This window comes from Atractosteus spatula, chromosome 2, assembly GCF_055471065.1.
Source record: "Atractosteus spatula isolate fAtrSpa1 chromosome 2, fAtrSpa1.hap1, whole genome shotgun sequence".
NCBI classification, from domain to species: Eukaryota; Metazoa; Chordata; class Actinopteri; order Semionotiformes; family Lepisosteidae; genus Atractosteus; species Atractosteus spatula.
In genome coordinates, this window is record NC_142707.1 from 74,250,755 (window position 1) to 74,278,579 (window position 27,825).

Consider the following 27,825-nt stretch of genomic DNA (forward strand, 5'->3'; position numbering starts at 1 on the left):
TGAAAACACTTTATAATTGCCATTTAAATGTAAAGGTATATAAAGTGACTGAAGAATGCCTACTCCTTAAACCTTCTGAATATGACTGACACTAAATGTGATCTTATTCATTCCATTCTTCAATGTACTGTGCCATTACAAGATTTTGCATAGTGCCAGAGAATCCATTTAATCAAGTAGCACTCTTACTTTACATTTTGGAAAGAATAATATAGACACAACCATTCATTTGATTTGTTTTTTTAATTCAAAGTTGTTTTTCTTACAGCCAAAAGCCAACAATTACAAACATCAAAAAATAAAATGATTGAACTTCACATATAATTAAGTGTTTGTTTCCTACATGCTTACATTGATGCTCTACTTATATTCCTAGTTGATTGAAGCTTGCCTGGCTGTGCATTGGTTCCCTTGAATTGGCTTAAACCTCTGTAAGATGTCTCTAATACTGTGCGCACACATTATAGGTGTTCTTTTTTAAAATACTAATACAACTGTGAAAACATTACATTTTAAGAAAAAAATAGATTTTGTGGTCACGTTATTGACCTTTTCAAATCTTATCCGCATGGACAGACATCACAAGCATTTACACAAATCACTATAACAACATGTAGAGGTCTAAGCCTTTAAAAAGTATGCCCTACTTACACTAATACATAAAAAAATACATAAATGCAAACATTTTAAATTCCAGGAGCAGGGGGGGTGAAAATGATTGTTTCTTTAACCTTTAAAAAGGAATGCAAGTAAACAATAAATACAAACAATGTGCTTTATCCATATAGACATATTTACACAAAAGTCTTTGGCTTATGATTTAGATTTGCTACAGAAGGAAAAAATCAGCCATCATTGCACAATACAAATGGTACTAAGCCAATGTTACACTGCAGCACTTTGATATATAAAGAGTGCATTAAACCTTTCCAAGACAACATGTGATTAGTTGTGATTTTGGTTATTAAAAATATATATAGAAAACATTTGCATGCAACACGTTGGCATTAGTGTTACTCTTTACAATGGCTGCACATAAAAAAGTCAGAGAATGTAAAACAACATTGAAGCAAATCTGACCTATGGCCAGCACATAATTAAGTGGCACTGAACACTGTTTAGTACAATGCTGACATTTATAAATGAGTTACATCTTTAAAGTTGAGATTCCCAGCATATTAAGAATGACAATATAAAAAAAAATAAAAATCAAACTTCAGTCTTGAAGACTGTGCTTTTGTTTGATTCCTTGATCAGATTAACTCTTGAAGCTGTAACAGGTGTAATCAGGCAGTATCCAGTAAGTGTTATCCAGTTATGAGGTCTCTAAATATTCCAGGGCAAGGTCATAACAGAAGCGGTACTGTTCCTGGAACAGAAACAATTTGGAATGACAATGTTATTTCAGATGACCAAAAAATATAAGAACTATTCTTTCCAAAATATCGCTGTTCAATAATTCCTTTGATCTGTTGTTTCATACATTTCTCTGTATTCATAATAATTTTACATCTCAACCATTTCAGAAAATAGAATACAGTAGTATACAGGTGTGTATGCAAAAAAACCGGGCAGTTAGATCTGTAACCACAAGTTACCAGGGACTCAATGGCAAATCAAGCAGACTTGTTGTCACTATAATGCGGCAGCAAAGGTCTGAGTCAGCCTCCTTTTGTGCAATTCTACTTGCAATGCATTTTTTTCTAAATACAGAGCTTAATTTCAAATAATGCATTTTTTAGAGTACTGAAAATGTGGGAAACAGTTCTTTTTAGAAGCAGCCATGATATGCAAAGGATGTGGTTAGAGGTGTTTTTGTATGCACTTATCATTATATGGTTTTAAAGACAGTACAAATGCCTTGTTGTTTTTAAATAAATAAAAAATAGTATTCACTTCACTAGTGGCTCACTCCAGCTCCATCAGTGGCTTACTAACGTAGTTGTTCAGTTGTTGTTTTTTTTTTACTTTTTACCATTTCAACAACATTAATCAACAAATCTATCTTTGAAGATGTCTTTCCACCCAATATACACCAACTCTTATTTTATCTTGGTTTTAGAATACTTAATTGTGCGAGCTCAGTCAAAACTTTGCAAGTTAGTAGGACATGATATGATCATTCTCATTCACTTCACCCCTTAAAATATCTCTAAAGTATAACTGCTGAAAACAGAACTTGGCTTTGCAAAAGCTTAACACACCACATGTTTTGGAACCACGTGCTGTTAAATGCATAGATGGATAACCTCCACTTTTGATTTTTTTTTTTTAAAAGAGGGAAATGATTTGCATCATCATGATGAGTTCTTTACTTACAGGGCTTTCCACCATGTTTGGCTTGCAGTTCCGAAGACTTTTAACCGCATGGAAAACATCAACCACATTTTGCCGCTTAATCATTTCACAAACAATGCTGATGGCACAGAACATTCCACTGCGGCCTCCTCCATTTCTGCAGAGAGAAGTAAACAATGGTGGTCAAAATTATGGTGAAGCCCGCACCTTTGGCTTAAGGTCTACCTGGGAAAACTACACATCGGTGAAGCAAAAATCTATTGTCTGTTTCACAAAAACATATAATTAAACATCACTGGAAATTTACTTTACCCCAAAATTAATGTCCTTTCTATTAGATAGTCACTTACTACCTCCTTTAAAAGACTTCAGTGAACATAAAAGCCTCAAAGAGCCTGAAACATTTGAGACAGGGGAGAATGTCTACATCCAGTACAATCTGGATAAGTTAAGAGAACAGACATTTTTTATAAGAAACATAGGTTGCCTTAAATATAGCTGATTAAAAAGTTACCAAGACTTTTAAACTGAAAGAATGGAGTTATCTGGGATCCTAGAAATGTACACGCAACATAAGTTTTGATTTTACAGTTTTGAAAATTTATATATAATATAATTTCTACATTTAATTTAATACAATGATAAAAACTGACTGACAATCTGTTAGTGAAGAAGTAAAGGTTTATTCCATGCTGAAAAGAAAAGAGACAAGATGTTTTGGCTGTGGAAACAGGCTTCACAACCGAAACTTTGTGTCTCTTTTCATTCCAGCATGGAATAAATCTTTACCTGTTCCTTTGCAGCCTACAGTACCTGTATGCATGCTGACACAGCTACCTATGTGAATAACTGTTATACATTATAATCAAGCTGAATCCAAGCTATATTTCCTTTTGGAAAGCTGTTAAAGCTAATGTTGAATGACGTTTCTGCAAGTGTGGACTTAGTTTTTCTCTGTGCTCAACACAATGCTGGAAATTTTAATGTATTAATACTGTATTTTAATAGCCATGCAGATGACAAGAAAACAGTGAAACTTAGAAACTTGCTTTTTCTAGTGCATAAAACTGTCTGTCCACAAATGTAACAGTGACAAAACACTGAATTCAAATCAAACTCTTTTCATAAACAGACTGGACTTTCTTTGTAGGAGTCACAACAAAGATTAAGTATCTTACAAAACTATTCTGATGTTAGCTTTCAAATTTTTGTTGCCTTAAAGCTCATAGTCATGATATTTAGAAGCAAAATATTACATACACAACCTACCCCACAAATTCAAAGCAAAAAGAAAAAGAAATAAGTAGATAATATGAAGGAAAATGGAATATGAAATAAATTATATTTGAATAATGTAGGAAAAAGCCATGATTACATTAGTATTCAAGCCCTTTGTTGTAGCTAGCCTGTACGGTTACATGTACTGTAGGCTAATTCCTACATGGAGTTAACAAAAAACCCTTTAAGTGACACTGCCAACATGGGACAAAATGTTCCGTGTTTTGGCAAGACAAAATTGTAACTTTTTAGTCTAAATGTTAACATCTGATATTCGACAAAGTTGATCAATCAGTCAACACCATCCCTAATGTCTAGCATATAGTTTTGCTTCTTATCTGCAGGGACTAACCTAAAACTGGGACAAGAAATTCACCTTCCATCAGCACAGTTTTTTGCAAACATTCACTGTAACCTATCTTACCCTTAGAAGTCTTCAGCTGAGCATTTAGACGTTTAAAAGACGAATAAAATATTCAAGGGGAACTGCAACGCTATTTTTATATTTCAAGTTAAGAAAGAATTGGCACTGATGGGTGCATTTGAAACCACAAATAAAAGCAAAATTTATAAACAGTAATGTGTAAAACCTCCAATTTACATCACAAAATAAATGAAATCTCCAGGTATGTGCAGCACCATGTTCTGTGATTCAGAATGAGGCAACAAAACCTCCGGCAGTGTGAAAAGCCCCTATTACTTTGTAAACAAGCAGGCTTGTGAATACATCTATTTTAATCCATCTATTTAGAAATACTGCTCTCAACTTTGAGACGGTTTTGCTGACAAAAATGACTTTTTATTAATTCTGCATGCAGATTACTTCGGAACATTTCTATGGTGAAATGTCAGCTGCACAACCTGTACTTATTACCCTGTACACATTAGGAATTACAGTGACTAGTGAACAGGAAGGGCGGCTTCAAATCCCAATTTGCGCAAATTCTCACCAGTGGTTTGCTAAAAAATAAAGGCCACACAGTATTTTCACAAAGTTCAAGATTTTGTGCTTAATGTGGAATTTGTAAAATTTTGCAATACTATCAATTAATTTATTTTGTTACTGAGATTTGATAACTGGTCTCAGAAGTTGGGACTGCAGTTCCTCTTTAAATTTAAAAAATGTGTATGCATCACCTTGTAATTTCTCAAAATGGGAAACCATTGGAAAGGTCTGAATACTTTGCTGTACACACTGGTTGAGGAAACTGAGCTTTGTTATTTTTTTCTTAAAAAAAGGAAGCATGATTTTGTTTTACCACTTAATTTTGTATTTGTTATTAATTAGTAAAAAACAGCATTATTGATTAACTTTGAAGCATTCAAAGCTACCCAATATAGGTAGTGTGTATTTTTGGGAAACTGCATGTCTCGCAAAATGACCACAGTAAAATATAATACAACACAGTGAAACAAAAATGCCCAAGGAGAAAAAAAAAGTGTAGACTTTAAAGAATGAAATAACACACCTTATTGTACCTTCAGTTTTCAATGTACTGCCTATTTACTGTATGTTACAATACTCACATTGTTTTGTGGGAACCACAAAAGCATTGCAAGGGCTTAAAGAAAGGAGATAAAACATGATGATAATATACCAAAAATTACTCTTCAGAATTACTGTGTTTTATAAATTGTGTTAAAGTCAATGTTCTGAACAATGAACTGCAGAGTAAAATCGATGTATACTGAAAGAATTTAGCTATTTAAACTACAAGTAAGGTGGCAGGAAAAGGGAACACCTAAAAGTGAAAGTAGAAAAAATAGACCATCCAGAACAAATAATGTTCTAATTAGTTATTAGTTCACTGTTTAAATTATTTATTAAATCTCTCCATATCAAGAGAGACTGGAAAGAAATGTAATTTACAAATTGGTGTAACAGTGACAGTTGTAACTAAAAACACCTGTAAAATGAGGAAAGCTTCATAAAAGAGCAGAACAGGCACTGAACCACAAAGACTAATTAAAAGAGCAGGGGAGATTCAGTAGAAGCAGAGCTAAAATGGCTTGAAAAGTAAAAAGAACAAGAATTTTGTGTACTACGAGCAGTAAAACAGTTAGGAATGTGATGGCTGGGATTTGCTTTACTGGAGTGAAAATATAAGGCAAATGAAAGGAGAAAAATACATTACTGTACTTATTTATTAAAAATTCACTTTAACTGGGTATGTGGATCTGTGATTGATAACAAGGGAAAGTTTTGATAAATGTCAGTAGTAAAATGTTATAAGTTGCATTTTCTTTCACAATTTGAATACAGTGTAAATCAGAGGTTTATGCCGAAACACACTTCCCTTATTTTGTTTCAGCAAAATTTCCAAGTGTCCATAAACTTTATTGTTAGTATATTTATACCATGCGATTCACAGTCAAAGATTGAATTTTTCTGCATGATGGATTAACAACACCTTTGGCAAATAATTCATATCTGCACAATGACCAGGAAAAAAAACTTTGGATATCGATACAGATTTATCTTTGTTGAGTTTTTAACATAAAACAAATTGATTGGCTTAAGCTAATACTAATTTGTTAGAGATTATTTATTACAAAGATAAATTTATATGTCAAAATATTTATCACTAATGACAACAACTGCAAAAACCTTTAATAACAATAAATTACACTAGAAAGGAAGCTGAGAGAAAATGTCTTAAATTAAGAAGCATGTCTTCTTCTTCGTCCTAAGAACCAGACATCTTATCTATCTGAAATGCAGGAGACGTATCCTGGTGTTACTCACAGGCAGTGAATAATTGTTCTTCCTTCTCCTTCTTCACACTCCTCCTGCCATTTATCAACCTGCATGATGAGCTTCAAGAAAGAGCGCTTGGATGCTGGCACTTCTCTGTGTGAGGCCCATCCCAGGTACTGAAACTGGCGCACCATGAGGTATCCCTCCTGTGGCTGGAAGGAGGAATAAGCAGTAAAATCAAATAATTTTATAATGCCTAAATGTCATCCCTGCCCTTTAAATGTTTCTACATTGGGGTTTGCATTGATTAGGCCATGTCAATCAAGTTTAAAACACAGAACAGACTAGGCCCAACATGCTGACATATTCTGTCTGTACAATCCAGCCCACTTAGATCAATGTGAAAAAGGGAATCAAAGAAAAGACTTTTCTGAAGAATATCAAGACTAAGAGCAAACATCTATCAATTTCTTTCCCGCAAACTGTTGCCACAGGATTTCACATGTGACACCATAAGGTTGGTGTCAGTTGCAGGCAACGTCAACCCACATCCATTTCACAATGACACAAGTTATTAATGCAAGATTGCTTTTCTGTGTTACTGCAGTCTTTTCAAGTAGATGAGAAGATGAAATGTCAGTCAAACCTTGCGACAATGTTTTTGTGATCAAAGGACCAAAAACTTCAAGCACCAGAGACAATTGTTCTCTTCAAAATTCTTGCTTTTTTTTCCTTTTCAGGTAATTTGTCAGATAAGTTAAGAAAATATCTTAGTCTTAAAACTTCCATGAGGTCTCCACTGACTTATAATTTAAGTGGGATAGCACATACTTTTAATAGGAGTTGTTTTTAATGCACAAGAATATTTTATGAGATGAAGCACTCTTACCCTGGTAAGATTACATATCCTGAAAAGACGGCTTATCACATCACAATCCATGGAGCAAGACATACATTCAACTTGTATAGGGCCGTAGCGAAGAACACCTTCTTCTGGCCAATACTGTGGGCAACCCTTAATGAAAAAAAAGAAAAAAATACCTCTATAACTGCAGATAAAATATGTCAAGAACTAGCTGTTCTAAACAGTACAATGCACAGATCCAAAGTGTGAGTGTCGAGGTGGAGTGGGGAGGCCAGTAAATTCTTTGTGTTCCTCCTCACAAGTTTGTAATATTTCAAATGGGCACATGCCAGTTTAGGGGGATTTCCAAGGTATTGTCATCGAACACATTTTGGTTTTGAAGGCACATAAAGTAAATTTCAACAATATGTTGGAAAAGCATCTATTTTCACTATGAATCAGACAACTCGACAGCGCATTTTTAACAATTTGTTTACTTGTTTGTTAATTGATTACATGTAGTATTTTATTCAACATACGCAAATGGAATATATGATTTATTTCTTGATTAAATGCAGAGATTTGATTCGTGCAGCCCTTCACAGATTAGTGGAAACAGTGACAACTGCCTTTATGCTGAGTTCAATTCTTTATTGTTAGAAGAGGTTTTTCTCCCACTAGAAATCACAGCTGAAAAAAAAACTCAGACTGTAAATGACTGTAAAGACTGGGGACCTAATGCAATTAACAAGTCTTCAGCAGGATGATCTGCACTTAAACAGATAACAGATTAAAATACTTAAAGGCTGGCATTTTAAAATTGCCTTTCACATACACTGGGCCTTGCCTATGAAAATGCCACCACTGCTACTTGCTTGATTCACAACCTCGTCCATTTTGCTTTCCCCCCATAATTATTTTACTTTCGAGGTTGGGGGTGTCTACATGAGTGTACATCTCCAGTTTATGCTGGAGCCTCAGCAATCGTAAATCCAATAATTCATGTAATATACTGTTAAGTTTAAATAATTTGTGTATGTTTTGTTTTTGTGATGCTGAAAACAGTCTAAGAGAAAATGAGCGTAGAAAGTAGGATTCCCTTTTTAAACAGCTATTGAATAAAATTAGAAATCAGTACTATTGTCTCCACTACCTCACTGTTATTGATATTGTGTCAGCTTCTATCACACTCCAGAGAACATTTTTTTGGAAAAATATAAAATGTCCCAGGTCTAGAGAAGGCAGGTTCAAACTACTCATATCAAACAATGCTTTTCCCTAGTGGCGCCGCTCTGACGATGCTGTGCACAGAATTTTAACACCCTACCACAGAAACAATTCTTTCACTTTCTGTGCACGGTATTAGTAAGAGAGATAATTTTTTCTTGGGGTGAAGATCAATAATAAACAACAGCTCTTTTTTAATAAGTATATATGGCAATATTTTAAAACGTGCAGTATTTATAGATAATGTACTCTGAAAAACCGCAACCTCCTAAGGGGAAACGGACAAAACATTCAATTAATGAAATGCATGGAATACATTTATCTTTAGAGAATCATTATAATAATATGAAAAATCTGCACAGATTATTTTGTATATAAAGTTTTTTTAATGGAATTACTTCTTTTTATGACTGACACAGAAAACTTAAACCTGCCAGTTGTTTAAGTCTCAGCTCATGTAGTTGAATCTTATGCTGCACACAAAAATGTGCGGATGTGTTCTTTTAACTTGACAACCAGTGAAAGCTATTCATCTCTTGACAGGCTGTAAGTTCCAAGCTACCTCAGAACAGAAGAAGCACCAATTGGAGGAGTGGCACATTTCCAACTGACGTCACTGCCAGCAAGTGATAGGCGTTGCCATTTCATTAATAGTTGAAAAAAAACGGACTGACATATTCCCACTTTACTCTATTAATGCTTGGCTCATTGTGCACTGCCTGTTGGGGGATTGCAGGGGAAAATGTGTTTTACAGGTAAACATATACTTATTATTACACCTCTTACCTGTGTGAGGTCAATCTCATTTAGCATCACCACAGACGTGCAGCCATAGTCATACACTAGTCTCCAGAAGTCCTTTACAGTGTTGGGCAAAGGATGTTGTGTGACAATAAAGGCAGCAGGTTGTCTGTAGCTCTAAAATGTAAAACAGCATTTCAACTGGTAGAAAGGTAAAACAAAATAATTATCTTTTTCCAAATAACTTAATCTATACTACAATAAAATCTGTAAATGAATGATGTGGCAATAATGACCATGCAAGGAACTGCATTTTTTATTTTTTTTACCAACCATATGCAAAAAAAACAATATAATACAACTGTAGGAGCAGTTTTCAAGAAACTCATCTGTACAATAGCACACAAACTGTGCCACAGAAATTATACACGGATAATATACCAATTAGATCAGTTTAATTAAACATGCTATAGTATCTGTTCTCTACGTAAAATAAAATGTGCTAATATTATTTAAGCCATGAAACAAATCCAGTTTAACAAAAGTATTATTAAATAACAAAAAAGAAGTTCAGCAATTACCTGGAATTCTTCTGACGGCTTGGTTAGAAAAAGTCCAAGAGTTTGTAAAGTGTATGAATAGGCGACTCTACATTTCCCCCAAATAAAAATACTAACAAAATACTAACAACTATAAAAGCACACATTTTCATGAAATTACAAATATATGTAGAAAATGAATGCTATGAGTTTGGGAAATTATAAATTCTCTCCAGGAGCCTCTATATATACAGTAACCTGCATCTGTCATGATGTTAAGTGTGAGTGGGCTCATGGCATTAGGGAGATACTGGCCTACATTTGGGAAACCTTGACCTTCTGATGGTATACTGAGGGTATCTCATGCTCATGTTTAGCAACGGAAAATACCAACTCACCTAAGGTTAAAAATGATTGGGGAAATTGCAAACAGATAACAAACAAGCGGCTATTCAGCCCAGAGAGCTTGTTTGTTATGTAGTAGCTAACTGATCTAAGTAAATTTATCCAGACCAGTCATGTAATGTCTTGATACAGCTCTCCTAATTCTTAGTAACATGACATGCCAGGTAGAATCCTATACTAATTTCAGAGATTGTAAGAACACTGTTACAACTCTCAAAATTATATGAAGATTTTTGAATTTGTAGGTGGAGACTCCCAGAGCATTGATGACTTTTTACTGGGTCATTGGTATGTTAACAGCTGCACATTAACTAAGAACTATTGGGCATCGGTGAACTAACAGGAAGTGTCCTTTTGTAATTTTCCCCGTTTATTCATGTGACATGGAATTTCCTCAATTTAAAGCTGGTTATCAAAGAAGAACAAAAAAAGTGTTTATTTAAAATTCGAATACTATTTTATCAATTGCCATTGTGCTTATACATTGATACGTTGTCTTCATTTTAAAGTGAAAATATGCAGCAATGTATAAGCATGGGACACTAATATAACACTTACCTCTGTCGTATAATTAAAACCTAATAATGTTATTTGGACTTTCATATTTTTTGACAACCCAAATAATGCAAAATATGAAAATTCAATTTAGGATCACATGAGAAGCCATCTTGAAGAATGTCTGCATGTTTTTGAATTTAATGGTTATAAATGAATAAAAAAAAGTATTAGAAATGAAGAAATGTTTTGATTATTCAAGCAATTATTTGTTATTAGACTAATGTATAAAATCACTACTACAGCTAAAACTAGTAAACATGAGCAAATCAATGTGTGCCAGAATGCAACTAAGAAGTCCAACAAAAATTCTATGTAATAAAAACAACTGAAAATATATATATAATATAAATACCTGGATTTGTCTCTTGCTTTCTTTTTTATAATTATATACTGTAGAAGATACAGTCTGAAAAATCTGATTGTACAGGAAAAAAAAAAAACACTTACATCCATCAGAGCAGCATTAATGTAGTTACTGCTCTCCCCATCAATAGTAATAAGGAAAGGAAGACATCTGTCTGGAGGCAGCATGTCCATAAAACGGTTCTTCTCATGATTTCTGGGCAAAAGAGCAATGCTGCAGTCCTCCGGCTGGGGTTGAGGAGTCACAGAATTCAGTGTCTGTACAACAGAAGCCAAAGACAAAATTCATTTGCAATAATAGTTTTCTTTTAATTGGGGATCCCAAATTATTGGGGCTAAAAATCGGAAAGGTGACCATTTAAAATAATAATAATGAGGCACTGAAAACACCTTTTATTTCATTAAAGCAATGGAAATGTGTACTGATGCCTGTTCATATTCTTGAGATTTTATTTTCCTAAGTTATTTTTGCTGGACACAGCAGTATAAGACAGCAATTTATTAATTAATATTCATTACTACAAAAAAGACTGTTTCTATAATTGCATGCTTACCTGGAATTCATCTTTAAGGTGGGAAGAGTTACTCTGGGAGTCTATTCTAATCATGTCATAGTACGTTGCTTTGAATTCACATGCAGGTATGGCTGTCTCTCCACACAGGCATGCTTCCAGAATTGCATCATGGATAAAAATGTATTGTTCCTTTGCAAAAAAAACAGTTATAGTCGTATATAACAGAGGTGTCTTAATTATGTAACAATTAATGTATTAGTTATATTTATATTTGAATCCTAAGAAAATGAAGTTAAATCTACCTCAGTCTGAACCATGTTTATACGGCGGGAACGCAGGGCTTTCACACAGTTATAAATATCCACAACTCCCTCTCTCTCAGCCATATCCAGCATGATATCGATGACAATGTAACAGCCAGTCCGTCCTGCTCCAGCACTGTCAAGTGAGAGCTTATATTACACAACAGAAGATAATTTGAACACCATACAAAACTTGAATTAGCATTACACACCTCAAATTAAGAAAAAAGAACATCTGCACAAAACCGTACAGATAACCACATCCTGCTAAAGGCTCTTAAAGTGTGCGTATTGCTGCCTTTGAAGCAATTACATTGAACTGAACACTTCACTTATTATGTATTGTCTTTGTATAGTTAGCGTGCATGTAAACAGCTGCAAAGTAGCAGAAAAAAGACACTTTCAATGCATTTAAATTCATGTATGGGACTTTGTTGTATCTTACACTAGATGTTACTTTTCATTCCCCTGTTTGAGTAAGACAGAACCACCTGCATTACCTGCAGTGAACAACAATGGGCCCTGCGCTAGGTGGGTTTGACATTTTCACACGCCGTATGAAAGAAAGCAGGCCGGTTGCATGATAGGGAACACCGTGGTCAGGCCAGCCAGTGAAATGGAACTGCTTTACTTCACGCAGTTCATTGAAACCTCTCTGAAAATCACAAAGCAGGATGAAAGGTCATGTTCATGTCATTGCATTACTGGACATCAAAACAATTAAGAACACTCAAAGAACACTATTTTCTAAACAAAGCATTCAGAAAAGGTGAGGTGGTTAATTTTAGTGAACTTTTAGGTTTAGTTCGACAGTTCTGGAAGATGATAAAAAAGGATGTCACTTGCTTAATGCTGATCCTCTTAACCGTAATGATGATGACGATTTTCATCATCATCATTTTCTGATTCAGGTTACAATAGATAACCTGTATAATATATAAGGTTATATAATAGACCAAAGGGACAATGTTCTGTTCTTACCCTCTCTAATGTGAATGTTCTCACAACATATTCTGCAAGAGGCTCCACTTCCACAAATGTTACTTTGAAATCTCCATAAACCTCAGCATCATCTGGCCAGTACTTGTAGCATTTCACCTAAAAAGAGAAAACATTGCTTATTTTAAAGTTGGTTTAATATTTAAATATGCTTTTATGATGTTATACCTAGATAATGAATTACGCACTTGCATTTGAACATTTTGCTGACTGATTTGTAAAAAAAAATGCAGACATGAAAAGTACTGATCACTTGCATTTTAGAGTTATAAATGTTTAGAAATGGTCAAAGTAACCTACCCGTCCAACTTCAACCAGATTAGTAACCATTACTATACAAGCAGATTGCTCTTGCCAGATCATCCTCCAGAAATCATAAACTGTTTCATGAACTGGACCTAAATGAGGAGAGGTAAGCAAGAGTCAAAATACAATCATCCTGGAATATTCTAAGAAACGGCTAAAGTAACCTAATGTGGTTTAAAGCTAAACACTTTGAAACAAAGCGCAAAACTTAATTACTACATCACAGTAGCTTTAACTTAGCTTTTGCCAGGTTTAAGCCCATAATTTTAGTTTTATGTAAACATACAGTCGGGACCTGCAGATAGCCATGGCTCTTTCCTGTCAGTGCAGTAAAGAGTCCATAAAAAGGAGGGAAAAAGACGTCTGCACTGAGAGCCGTTAAAGAAGGGGGAAGGTTTCATTCTGTTCTCACAGATGTTTGATAATTTTCTGCCCCCCTGTGGAAACTTCTTATTTAGGAAACAATACCCAACATTTAAGAACAAAAATAATTGAGAATTAAACATGACAACAAAAGCGGAATATAACTGATGACATTTCTTACCCTGAGTAGCAATGTAATGACTGGGTCGCTGATATCCCTAGAGAAAATAAAATACAAGTATTATTTGGTACATTGATTTGTATGCACAACAGAACAAAAGACAAAGGAGACTTGCAGATGACAGAAAGCTTCAATACCTGCTAAGAATACTACAGGTATGATTTTCATGAAAAAAAGTATTTGATGAAATATATAGCAAGAACAAAAAGGTTTTAGTCTAATGCAACCCTAACAGTCTGAGATGTTTTGCACAATATTCTGCACACAGTACAAATCACAGTTTTACATAAACTAAATATAAAGTGCTGGCTTACCTAACCCAGTGCTAAGTAGTAATTTATTATTTGAAAAAAAACAACATACTGCAGATAGTGGACAAAAATGGAAACTCCTGGGTAAATGAAAGACACCACATACACTGAAAGCAAGGGCATCTCCACAGGAGTGGTTCATGCACTAATTAAGCATATAACATCCCAGCATGCTTAGCATGTATAAACATGTTGGACAGGAATGGTTGCATATACTTAGAGATAGCATGGTAGCAAGAACAGAGTTTATTGCCTTTGAAAGAGGAGTGATAGTTGGGGTGAGTTTGACAGGAGCTTCAGTGACAAGGACAGCTCAACTTGCTGATGTTTTACAAGTAACAGCGTCTAAGATGACATCAGCAACTCTGAGGGAAAAATAGCAGCTAAGGGCAATAGTGGGGCAGAAGTCCATACTCAAGGATTGTGATATCTCTGCATTAATTCAAAGTGTGAGGCAAACTAGGTGACCAACTGCTGATCAAATTTCAACCTGGGGAGTGAACAGCCAGTTTAATAGCTATAATAGAATAAAATATAAAAAAGAGCATTGAAGAAATACGATATGGTCAGATGAATCATTCTTCACCATGTGTCTGACAAAAGGAAGTAAGCGTGGCACCAAACAGATTTGAGAGAGAATGTATGATTGTCCAATAGTTTGATAAGAATGACAGTTGTGTTTTCCATGTCATAACCTACCCAGTTTCCACATTTTTACTTGATTGATAATTTTGGGGATATTCTGGAGCTATGCCTGATATGGTGTTTTTTATCTTCATCAACAAGGAGTGTGTTAATTTGTCTTTCTTGTGGAAGGATGGTGCTATATCCATGCTGCAGTATTCCAGACACTGGTAGACTCTAGGTCATGGCTCATACAGGCCATACTGGCTATTAAGCGTCTTTACATTGGTATTTCCTTTATTTGTTCACTACCTTAATTTGATTAAAAAATCCTATTTATAATGACATAGGATTGTATAGGTGATTGTGTCATCTTTAAATTACAACGCTAGGCATTGAAAAAAAGAATACAATTCCTTTGTAAGGTATCTTTCTAACTGTATTTTTATTTCTCACCTTTAGGGAAGGAAAAAAATCTTTTCCATTAAAAACATTACTTCACAAAACAGCACAACAGGTTGACAATGTACACAAGCATTAAATAACTGAAATGTTAAAAGCATATGTAAAGAACAATGGAAGGAAAAATATCATGCACAGACTGCGATGTTAGTAGAAAAACAAACTTCACAATAAAGTGATATGTAGTTGTTCTCCTGCAGTGATACTTACATCCCTGTACAGCCATATCTACAGCCCAAATCAAAGCCAGTGTGAAAGAAAGCACAACAATGTCAGTGAGTACAAGCACTTTGAACAAGGAAAAAAAGAAGCAGTATTTATATTTTAGACAAACCATGCAAAAAGTATCACATACAGAAGAAGAAAAGATGTTCTAACAGAATTAAAAAAAACTCAAAACTTACATCTATGTAATTGGCATTAATGTAATCAGAGGAAGGATCATCTTCCATTGGTTGCAAGATAACTCTAGAGTGATCATCTGAAAACAGAGAAGCTTGTGAGTGTATAAAACATATACAAATTCTTTGTATTTACATCTCATCATTACTAAGTGCAATTGGTAAATATTTTTACTAACTCTACTGCTGATAACATTTTATATTATAAAAAGAGTCCAGTGATTAATTATATGTATGGACTCTCATGTACAGTATTTAGCATTTATTAGGATGTGGGGAATAAAAAAAGCAGCTTTCTCAGACATGAACCTACAAACAGCATAACACAAAAAATATATATATATTTATTTTTAGACCTGGGGAAAAGAGAAGTAGTCTTAGAAACTGCTTAAATTATGATATCAAAACACACAGAGATTTATATCAGACTTACATGCGATAATGTTTCCATAACGGTTTTTAGTTCTGTTTTGCTCCTTTTTCGCTACATCCCATGAAGCAGACTGGCCTTCAAAGAAACTCTACGTGACAAACAAAGAAACCATCATGTTGATATACTCATTTTTCTTAATTCCAAAAAGCATTAAAAATTGTGATTTTGTTTTGGCTATAAAACATGCATAAAAGAAATGTAATTGTACACTAAAGAATAAGAAGAAATGTTTTACACCTATTTAAGGACTTTCAGTTACTCAATGATTGAGGAATGAACTGCTCTTGATTATTTAAATTTGGAGGCATGTCCTTCTTCTGAAGCAAAACTGCCTTCATAGTTTTATCAATGTTTTCTGTAATACAGTTGTTCCTTAGAGCTATACACTTGAATGTGATAGCATATACATTTATAGGCATAGAAAGTGGAAACAAAATCTCAATTTGGAAATGGGAAAATATCTGTAGAAATAAATGAACACATTTGCAAAAAAAATCAAAGATGATCTAACAAACAATTCAGGAAAGGCAGGTAAGCCCACTGAATAAAATCAATTACACACCTTCCCAAGAATGGACCTCAGAGAAAACTTCAAACTCCGCACTGCTAGCTATTCATTATAGAGGTCATAGTGTGATGCTGTGGGCCTGTTTCTTGTGGTTTGGACTAAGGCTATTGGTTTTTAAGAAGTGCACCATGATGATAACTCAGTATTTGACAGTAAAATGTTGTCTAAAATGTCACGTTGAATAAACAAGGAGTGCACATCAATCTCTTTCAAAGACAGCAGTGCCTGAACATGGGCCGGTCAACTTCAAACACAAAATGTGTTTCAGGAGGAAGGGCACAGTACTTAAACAGTGCTGATTTTTAATGGCAAACAGAATATCAACTCTTTTTTTGTGAGATTATTTCAGCTTGTCTGCTAGTGGACAACAAAAAACCAACCTATAACACACTTAGGCACAAAAGTTGCTAAACTTTAGTCATCCGTTGTCTATCAAGTGTTTCATTTGTTTGCATTACACTTACAGTACTACTGTATGTCCATGAGGGAAAGTGATCTTCAACCAAAGAAAAGCAATACAAAGTATCAAGAGAAATTTAACACAAAAGCAAATTCACAAATTTGGGGGAGAAAAATGAGGAAACAGGATGACTGATATCCTTATAGATGATCAGCATTATATGATCTTTAATGGCCAAGTTGCCGTGATCTCAGTTTAATATTTTAAACTGACAAAGACCAGCATTCCCTACTGCACAGTGTTCTCACTCATCAGTTACCTTACTGGAGAATTGGTTTGAAAACTTTTGTAATGAAGGATGGAAGCTCCCTACTGGTCCACCACCACCATTTACAGCTACAAATTGGTTTTCCATGGAAGTCTCCCATCCAAACTTAATAAATGGTTCAGCCAAACTTAAAAAATTATAATCGGACACAATTTCCAGTTATACATTGTTTGCAACTTTGTACCGTACGTTGAACATATAGTAATTGTTAATGTGACAAATAGGAGGTTATAAAATCAAGAAATGAAAGGTGGATAAATCAATATGTAAATTAAATAATCATAACCCCCAACTTGTAAATAATTTTGCCAAGAATGTAGTGGATGGTGTAGTTAGAGGCATGTGAATTCTTTGTTCTCTGGAACAGCTTTGGTTAAAAGAGATATACTTCAGGCACACTTTGTTAAACATCAGTTAAAAAGGCATCCCAGTCCTTCCTGAGACAGCGAGTTTCAAAATTGTCTGAAAAAGAGGGGAGCTGTACTCCAATGATGGACTGGGCTGACTTGATCACCCCTTGTAACACCTTCTGGTCAGATAACCAGCTGCTGCCAAACCACACTGTAATACCACAAGTGAAGGTGGGTAGCTGTGTCAGCATGCGTAGGCTGCAAAGGAACAAGTAATAGGTTTATTTCATGCTGAAAAAAAGAAGAAAGAGAACACAACGTTTCGGCCGTGGAGCCTTCTTCAGGTGTGGTAACTTCAGGTGTGCACACCTGAAGAAGGCTCCACAGCCGAAACGTTGTGTTCTCTTTCTTCTTTTTTTCAGCATGGAATAAACCTATTACTTGTTCCTTTGCATACCACAAGTGAGCACACTCTAAATAGCGGACTTGTAAAATGCGGTAAGGACAGATGAAAGACCAAATTTGTGCAACTGTCCGAGGAAGTAAAGGCACTGTTGTGCCTTCTTTGTAGCTCCAGTTACATGCTGTGACCATGTTATATCATTAGCGATGAAGGTACCCAGGAACTTGAAGCTGCTCACCATCTCAACAGCCACCCCATTGATGTGAACAGGGGTGTGGTCTCCAGCCTGCTTTTTAAAATCAATGACCACTCCACCAGGTTCCTGACGTCATCAGTGTAGACTGTCTCGTTATTAGTAGTGATTCGGCCAATGATGGTACCGTCATCAGCATATTTGTAGATGGGATTGGATCTGTATCTGGCCATACAATTGTGGGTAAACAAGGAGAACAGCAAGGAGCTAAGCACACAGTCCTGAGGGGCACCTAAACTGATGGTCAGCATGGAAGAAAGTTTTCCATCTAGCCTCACAGTCTGTGGTCTGCCAGTCAGGAAATCCAAAATCCACCTGCGTAGAGAGGTGTTGATGTCCAGGTCATTACGTTTCCTGACTAGTATGGAAGGAACTGTGTGTTCCCTGCAATGGACTGGTGTCTCATTCAGGGTGTGTCCTGCCTTGCTTTTTGTTTGATTTTGTCCTATTCTTCCTGAGAAAGCTTGAACAAACACATGCCTGTTCATTGGTCTCCAAGTTGTAGACTTCACATGCTGCTCAAACTCATCCCAAAAAATTCAATGGGGATCACGTCTGATAAGTAGGGCATTCATAACATAACCATCACATTCTGATCTCACAAGAAAGCCAGTTACATAAATAGTTTGTATTGTCCTCCTGGAAAGTTGTCATGTCAGGATAAGCTCAATGAGAAGCGCTGATCCAACAATTGATCAATGTAGCGCCATGCAGTCAAGTAGCCAACGATCATTACAAGTTTTGCAGCAACTAGATACTGCTTAGATGATTACAACTGCACTTTCTCTTATTAGATGGCCTGTTTTACACAACAATTAACTTATCATTCTGCACTTCTGCACAGATGTACTTCTGAGATGATTAACGCAGTCTCCAACATATCAATGACACAGTGATGTTGTTCTCCTGATAAGTGGGGCACATTCATTTCTTTGTGTTCCATTTTCTTTATTTTAACCAGAACTGACTTTTTACAGATTAAATAGCCTCATCACCTGTGCCGAATGAACTCTTTCTTTAATGAGGTAATTTTGTGCTTATTACACATGCATATTGGAATATTCTACACTGACAGGCTGAAGGAACTGAACCTTTTAGTCTTGAACAGAGGTGGTTATGAGGGAACCTAATGCAAGCATATAAAATCCTCAAAGTTACTCACAAAGATAACCCAGGAGACTTCTTCAAAATGAACGCAAACGTGAACCAGAGGAAAAGAGGAAACTATGTAGAAGTACAAGTAAAAATGAGAGAAGGAGGCACTTCTTTACCCAGAGGTCTGTATGATTATTGAATGAGCTCCCCAATCATGTTGTTGAATTCATACTCTGGCTCCTTTCAGGAAATGTCTGGGTGAGATCCTAGAATCAATTATCTACTGACTACCAAACAGGTGAGATGTCATTTGCAACTTTTCTAAAGTTCTAACAGTCAAAGTCACTTGGGTGTAACCTAGTTAGCTATTAATGATTAATCAATCAAAATGACACCAAACACATTTAATTAATTTATTCCATGCTGAAAAGAGAAGAAAGAAAACACAACGTTTTGGTCATGGAGCCTTCTTCAGGTATGAGGCAATAAACCTAACAATAAACTTATTGTTCCTTTGCAGACTACGCATGCTGACGCAGCTACCCACCTGAAACATTTAATCAGTATCAAAAATCACTATACCTTCTAAGAACAAAAATGCACAAAGGGATAATTTTCATCTGATGCTCAGTATACTGCTGCAACATCAAGTATATATATATATGACATTCGTAAAGAGAGACATCGTAAAATGGGAATTATGGTTAATTTGCATGGCGAGCATTAAATTCTAAAAAAAAAATGAGAAAAGCAGATGTAATTAAATTAAGAGGGTTATCAGGTGCTCTTGCTATCTTTGCAGTTGCTGCACACAGAGAGCCTGCTTACAGGAAATGCACCCATTTACACTTGTATGACTTGAGTTGCGGTGCTAATCCACAAGAAAAACACTGATTACTATGTGTTGAATGGAAACTAACTTTCATTACAAGAAATGTGACCGCTTATTCAAAGGCTTAACCTTACTTGGAATCAAAGAAATCTAAACATGCAAAAGTGTACTATCTATATTAAGAGCTAAAAAACACAACAAATGAATATTGAAAACATTTGTTGCAGGCTTAATGCTTCTGAGCAGATGTATGAATAAAAATAATCCTTGTTCAGTGCATCCCATGGAGTCTGAGAAAAGCATACTGCAAAAAATCGTTTGGCTTCACAACATTCACAAACTCTATACTATTGCTGCATTGAAATTGAAAGGAAAATTCAAAACTCTGATAGAAATTTAAACAAAAAGTTGTCAAATTGATTTATTTTAAAATTTTTTTTGCACAAAGCCTAGCTTCATGATATTTTGTCAAGACAGAAACATGTCCTAGTTGATTATAATAACAGTGGGAAATAAGAGATAAGAACAAGAAATAGTTCCTGAAATCTGGGTGTGATTGCAGAACTAACCTCGTATTCCTCTTTGAATCCATAGCTGTCAGATGTCTTCATCAAATTAATGTGCTGTAGCAAATCGGCCACCCTGATGGCCGGATGTAGCTGTCCTGTCTGATAAGGTGACTCTGTCCCTTCGCAGTGATAGCGGGGCACATCCAGTAACCTACTGGACTCTGCTGCTGCAGTGTGGTTTTCATCTAGAACAAGGAAAAAAATCACATAAAGACCAAGAGCAAAATATTTGTATTTATTCGTCTCCCTCAGATTTTCCCCCATAATTGTTATAAAACCTTTTTCTTTTCTTCTTTTATTCATAGCAATCCTCAAATGAGAAACTATACCAATGGACAAATTGATTATATCTAGTATTAGCCTAACTACTGTTACCAACGCTACTAGTATAAAAATAGTAATAATGCAGCATAAAATAATAATGCAGATAAATCTAGCAGGCAGGTCTGTTAAATATTTGTGAGCAAAAAAAACTAATTCAGTATTTTCTCTATATACAGTAATTGCACTTTTAAAAACAGGAAACCTGCATCTTAAATAAGTGAATTTACTAGAAAATATGAACTGTTTGCTCATTGGGAAATGTGTTTTTAAAAGACTTATATTATTCAATTGTATACCATTCTGCTGCATGACATTAGCAAACCACAAATATTCAAAGATAATTTACAAAACTTAAAACTACCTTAAAGTTTAACAGCTTTTGAGATACACTTGTTTTGATCTCTTCCATTTTTAGTGCATTTGTCCCCCATAACAACAACATGCTGACATCTGGTTACAGTCAACACAATCAATGATGAATATGTGAAGCTGGTAAGAATGTGGAGTTGACATAAAAATAATGTGAACAGATATTGTAGTGCCTTGAACTTCTGATACATGAAAAAATTAAACAAGTAAAATATAAACCTTGTAAACACTTATAAGTCTATGTGCATTTATGTCATTTCCACAAATCGAAGTGTATTTAAAAAAACAAAATTGACTATTTTGTATTTTATAAGTATTCTGCATAAGGAATCACCAAATGGTCTGAGATTTTGCTCTGCAGCAAGGTATTCTTTTTTTGTGCAAAAGAGAGGGAGCATGCATAGGCCATTGGAGCCATTTATTGTTTGATATGTTGAAAATTTCGAAGAGACTGACAAGACAGCTTGTATTGATTGGAGAAGCACTTTTTCTCTTTCTGGCATCACTGCGAACCTGCATTTTCCAGGTAAGGCAAGGAATCACTATTGCACCAAGAGCCAAAAGGATCCATGGTAACTAATCCACCCTCTACCCCAATAATGCTCGCAAGTTATATTCTGCAACTTGGGGTATCTTGCACACAGTTTGCTAGTGATATCACCAAACCTCATATTAGCAATATCTGTACCACAGAGTACAATTTGAAGTCTAACTGAGGACATTTATTGGTTAACTACCAACCAGACTAGCAAGATGGGTTGAATGGCATCTTTATTTTGCAATGTCAACATAGGAAGCTACTCTTACAGCTGAAATACCACCTTCAAGCCTGATTTTTTAAAATACAGTTCTTGACAGTAGGACATAACCTTGGAGACCTGGAAAAATTATACTTTGAGCTTTCTCAATCTGGTCTACCTACTGTATATTTCCCCTTAAATGAAGTACTTTTTCACCTTTTCCACCTGGCGTGTTGTGTGACAGGGCTAGTGGAACATAATGGTAGATGATGCAGTTCAATAGTAAATGAGGTGGTTCCCTCCAATGTCTTAAGCACTTTTTTAGTCATTTGGGGAAAGGTATTCTACAATAATACAAGGAACAGTTTCAGTAGCAACAAGCTACTTGTTTAGTGTACAAGTAAATAACCTTCCTTAAAAACCTCCACGTGCAATTTCTCCCAGAGTAACTTCACACCTTAAACTGCAATGATCAAGAAAAATCATGCAAAACAAGAAAAACTGTAAAACGCATCTGAAACCTGATTCCCAGCAGAGCTTCCTATTAATTCACTAACATTAACTTTTTCTTCCCACTTTAATTTGCACTGCAGAAATATGAAATATTTCTATATTTAATCATAATAATAGGGTCCAGGGACAGCATGTGGTTCCCAATGTGTCCCCAATACAAATGAAAAGGTTTCATCTCAAGTCTACTACAGTGTACAATGAAACTTAATAGACCTGTTAACCTTTTAATACATTAGAACTACTGTAATAATAGACCTAACTATGCATAAAGTACTAATAGAATTCAGGATGATTTTCTATTTACATTAGGCATTCTTCCAATAATTCTTAAAAAGAAATCCTCCAGCCAAAGAAAGCTGCAAGTAGATAATCTAAGGAGTTCTTCCCTTGAAATAAACACCTAAGATTAAATTCCACTTCGTAATCTCAGAACTGAAGAGAAGTGATAGACACTAATAAGAATTTCATGTTTACCAGTAATAAGTAAAAACAATTCTAAAGCTGTTTTACATTATTAGTAAAGAACACATTCTAAAGTTTTAGAATTTACTTTAAATAAAGTGTATAGTACTTGCATAATTAAGAACTGAATGAGATAAAACTACTCAAGTAATCAGATTTCTTGCAGGAAGCAGCCTTTATTTAGCAGATGTAACTCTAGCCAACACTACAAAGAGGACATTGGCTGAGTCATCACAAAAATACTGACACTTACACCTGAAGCAAAGGAATGTCGTCATTGTGTGTCTTTATTGCTTTAAAGACAAAGACACAAAACATCTTGCCAAGAGTAGTTTTCTCTGAACAGACTCATTTCTTAGGTTGGAATAAGAACAGTGATTATCCTAGACGAGCTACAATACCTATCTAATAAGAAACATATGGGGCCTTTAATGTCTTATCTAAAAAAATGCTCTTCAAGTACAGTTCTCCTCAACAAAACACTGAAAGACTGGAAGATGGAATACATTTGAGTCATTTAAGAACTTAAGCCTCCTCATCATTTTGGCCTACAGAAAACTGTGTTATCTCCATGAGTCATGCAGTTTATAGTTTCCTTTCTTTACTAAGTGGCTGTACTTTCTGATGCATATCATATCAGAATTTGATAAGGAATGTGGCCATCTGGCACACACCAACATCACCACTGATTACTAAATGGCATTTACTACAGGAAAGAGTGAACAATGCACTCCTATGCCCAAGTGACCCATGGCTGAATGGATTCATGAAATCCATAAAAAAATGTTTAATTACACATGCATATGAAATCCAAGACGTAAGGAAGATTTTTCGTGCAGCTGAACACAAAATAGATTATCTATTAGTTATAACAGGACCACTTATCCCTCATTTAACTCGCAAAGTCAGTTTCTGGAACAGAAAGTGAAATTGCAATGTTAAGCACTATGCAGCTATTTCCCAGACATTAAAAGAACAAAAACAAAACAAGGATTAATTTATGTCTATAAAGCAGACTTACCAGTTATCGGCACTTTTACAAACGACGCAGCAAAGGAAACAGAACAATTGTAGGCAGAAGTTAAGATACTTTACATTCCTTTTACTGTTACTAAGAATGATTATGAGATGGATTAGCAGATAATGGCAATTACTTAACATTTAAATGAAACGTGCGAGTGCTGTACATGTATTTTAAAATGAACAAAACTTTAAAGAATCAACCTCTTGTTTCATTGCATTTACATTTATACCATAACAAAGACAGATGTAACACAGTTCTGAAATTCACAACAGTTTGTAAAATTAAAATGAGGGCACCACACTTTTTTTATTTTCCTAGTGTTTTGCAGTTACATTGCTTGACTGCCAAAATCAATAGTTGTAAACCTACACTTTGCACTAATTGAATGAAGCTCTTCCTACACTTCAGTTTCATGATGAGTCCAAAAAACGTAGACTAAGAAGTTTAAATCTAATCCTTTTACCAAGTTAAAATTATTGCAAAAGGTTAAAAATGTACCTTTTTCATACATTTTTCTTCAGATGTCTGTACTCACTATACAGATATATTACATCTTAATTACTCCTACGAAATTCAATTTACAAATTACCATAATAATATGTATAAGAATATTCTACAAAAAATGTAGCCCCTGAGAGTCTTTTAACTCCATTATATCAATACCTTATTCTTCATGTAGAAATTAACAAAAACGTAAATATGATGTGTAAATAAGCTGATATGCAAATAAGCAGCAGAATTCTATTAGTCATTCATACTGTGTAATGTTTTGGTCATCATGGCACACAAGATATTGCTGTGTTGGAATCAATCCAGAGAAGAGTTGCTGCATTCTCAAAGGAGTTTTATACATTCCTTAAAACATAAAAAAACTCAGAGTCCTAAAATGAGAATACTATGAGGAGATACGATTCAATTATTCAATATCCTCAAACCCAATGAGCTTCTTTAAAATCAACACTGAAATAGGAACGAGATGATACAAGTGGAAACTACAGGGAAATGAATTTAAAACTTGGAACAGGAGGTAAATCTTTATGAAAATAAATGTGGGTGTATTGAACAAGCTGCCTAGCCATGTTGTTTAAACAGGTTTCTCCAATCACTGGATGAGATTCTCAGATTCTCAGATCAGCCACTAAAAATCTAAATGGGTCATATCTTATCTGGTTTGTAAACATTCTTATATGCTTCTTTTCAGTTCTGTAAGTGGCTGTTCACAGAGACTAACTGACTAAATACATGTTTAAAAACATTAAGATCTTGGACTTTTAACACATTTTTAAAATAAAAAAATTGTAAAAGTAGAAAAATAGAACACACTAAACCTACTTGAAAATATAACTACCTTTCTTTCATAATATAATACAGCTCACATTTTATCTCTGTGAAAATTGCTGTGAATTTTTATTTTAAACTACTTCAATTAAAAAATATATTTCCAACAGAAATTTGAAAATGTAAATGAAAGTAAATCTCAGTTTTCAACGTGTCTGTTTTCAATATGTTTCTGGCCTAGATGCATTTAAAGGGTTTCAGTCTAATAGCAAAATTCACTTGGATCTGTTCCAAAAGTCTCTGGTCACTGTCTTACAGGGGAAATGACAGTGCTCCAGTTTTGGAAAAAGAGATCTGGAATATCCTATTATGAATACTTTTGGAATAAAATTAAAATTTCTCTCTGAAAATAGTACAGTCAGTTTGTTCACATTATGGTGTGAAAATACCTCTATGCAGAAAACACAGCTCTTCCACCCCATTCTCTCTACTACTGCAACAAAGTGACATTTTGTGGAACGAACTTGCACACAACCAAACACAAGCCATGCGGGGACTGATGACAAAGGACTAGGTCCTCACCTAGCACAGCAGTCGGCACAAGTGGATCATTGGGCACTGTGGGAAAATAAAGCTCATGAAGAAAGCAGTTTACCTTCTGTCAAGCACACGCTAGAGAGGTTCGGGGAAAAAAAGCCAATTTTCTAGCACTAAAGACAGATAAGGAGTTTTCACAGGAAAATGACAAAAACTGTTACTTTTACATCCTGAAGCAACTACTCAGAACATATTACCAATATCTAAGTTTCATTCTACTTTATTTACAATATGTAATTCAACATTTATACATCTTGCTATATTTCTATGCATCATCTCAATGATCTAATTGGCTTCCATTGCTGTAAACTATGATTATGAAATGAATGAGAAATGGCTTAAAAAACTGTCAACAAACCAAAGGAACTAGGCAGAATCATGTGATTTCTATCTTCTAGTATTTAAGGTTTGAATTCTGTGAAATCTTTCAGCTGTCTTTCGTTCAAGATGCATTGTGTGGGTTTGTGATATATGTTCCAAAGTGCTTAGTTTTACAGTCCCATAACCTGCACACTCATAACATTACTTTACCAGACAACTACTGATTTCCAAAGAAGCATAGACAAAACAGTAATATGACAAAGCATAGCAATTGAATATTTATTGTTTTACACTGAACAAAGACTAATTTCTGTTGAACACATTATGGATAAGAACTAATTAATTCTTGCAGAAACACATTTCACAGAATTACACCTTTTTTTTCTTTGACTCCTTTGATAGTTCTCATATATAAACAGTACTTCACGTGACAACATCATAATACACTATAGACTGTAATTAAATCATCTGAAACATTATCCATATATAATGGGGGGAAATACCCAACTGCAAGTTAAAACCTCTACTTAAGGCACTTGCATTAAGAACATGTCTCTTGAGGCTGAGTGTCTGCCCACTGTTTGGTACGAATACACCACAGTATGCTTTCTCACAAGTATCTAATGTCAAGTGTATTATGTATTTGAGCTTTCCTGATACTTACACCTATTGCTGAAGTTATGTGAGTCCATGAAGGTGACAGACAAGGGATCCTCTGCATGAAGCGTACTCTGGTCAGCATAACTCCTGTCCATCGCATTGACCATATGTGTCATCTCCTGGCGTGTGTTGCCAATGGCATCCTTTCTCTTCTTGGCAAGTTTCCTACAATTTATAAAAGCAGATTCAGTACAATGTTGTGACACACTTTCACATACACTTCGCAATCAATTAAAGAAAATAAAATTATTCTTTTTTATGTTTAGTAAACTATTTCACACCAGCTATAAAAACCAACTGATATCAAACAATATCACACACACATGTATGAACTTTGATTTTGCTAAGAGACAGCTGTAATTTCAGCAGTACATTTAGCCTCAAGGGCTCACATAATAACCTGCTTTGAAAGCAAACTCTTTTGTTTGCTCAATCCTAACTTCAAAACCACAAGGCCTCATTTCCTGTAACAATGCTGCTGTTCCCATTCACTCAGATGAAGCTAGTTCTGAAAGAAACTAGATACCTAATACTTTATAAAAAGTAAATTGTATAACACATTCAGGAGCAGGACTTTTAATGCTGTGCAACTGGATGTTTAAAATATAATGTAAATAGATTTAGTTTAATAAAATAAATTGGTTTCGGGACTATTTTTTAGCCTTTGTAATTGAAGTATTTTGGAGAACATGTGTCTCTAATGACTTTAAAGTCCTTAAGTGGATATAACTATTCATCCAGCATATCTAATTACACTTTAATGTGTAATGGGTCTAAATAGTCTCATGATAAGTAGAGTTCTCTTGATGGAACACTCTAAATCAACACTTTCCTCAATCAAAAAAAATCTAAGAAAAAAGGCACTACCCTCAACATGTCAGTTCCTACCAA

General features: G+C 34.9%; 1 protein-coding gene across 14 annotated transcripts in view; it reads right to left on the bottom strand.

Annotated features, from left to right (window-relative positions):
• Positions 1-224: 224 nt before the first annotated feature.
• ptprk (protein tyrosine phosphatase receptor type K) overlaps positions 225-27,825 on the bottom strand; it is a 241,830-nt gene continuing 214,229 nt past the window's right edge. For 4 of the 14 annotated variants that reach the window (XM_088929122.1, XM_088929088.1, XM_088929115.1 and 1 more), the window contains 18 exons: positions 26,939-27,099; positions 25,939-25,974; positions 20,647-20,831; positions 15,849-15,936; positions 15,419-15,495; positions 15,225-15,242; positions 13,618-13,654; positions 13,068-13,165; positions 12,750-12,866; positions 12,269-12,423; positions 11,769-11,904; positions 11,506-11,655; positions 11,036-11,209; positions 9,132-9,263; positions 7,164-7,289; positions 6,323-6,486; positions 2,320-2,455; positions 225-1,369 (listed from right to left, as the gene is read on the bottom strand). In XM_088929122.1, the coding sequence (XP_088785248.1) occupies positions 1,316-1,369; positions 2,320-2,455; positions 6,323-6,486; positions 7,164-7,289; positions 9,132-9,263; positions 11,036-11,209; positions 11,506-11,655; positions 11,769-11,904; positions 12,269-12,423; positions 12,750-12,866; positions 13,068-13,165; positions 13,618-13,654; positions 15,225-15,242; positions 15,419-15,495; positions 15,849-15,936; positions 20,647-20,831; positions 25,939-25,974; positions 26,939-27,099 (2,044 nt within the window). In that variant the 3' untranslated portion in view covers positions 225-1,315. The remainder of the gene's footprint in view (positions 1,370-2,319; positions 2,456-6,322; positions 6,487-7,163; positions 7,290-9,131; positions 9,264-11,035; positions 11,210-11,505; positions 11,656-11,768; positions 11,905-12,268; positions 12,424-12,749; positions 12,867-13,067; positions 13,166-13,617; positions 13,655-15,224; positions 15,243-15,418; positions 15,496-15,848; positions 15,937-20,646; positions 20,832-25,938; positions 25,975-26,938; positions 27,100-27,825) is intronic. The other 10 variants (XM_088929173.1, XM_088929139.1, XM_088929165.1 and 7 more) reach the window with 3 other exon arrangements.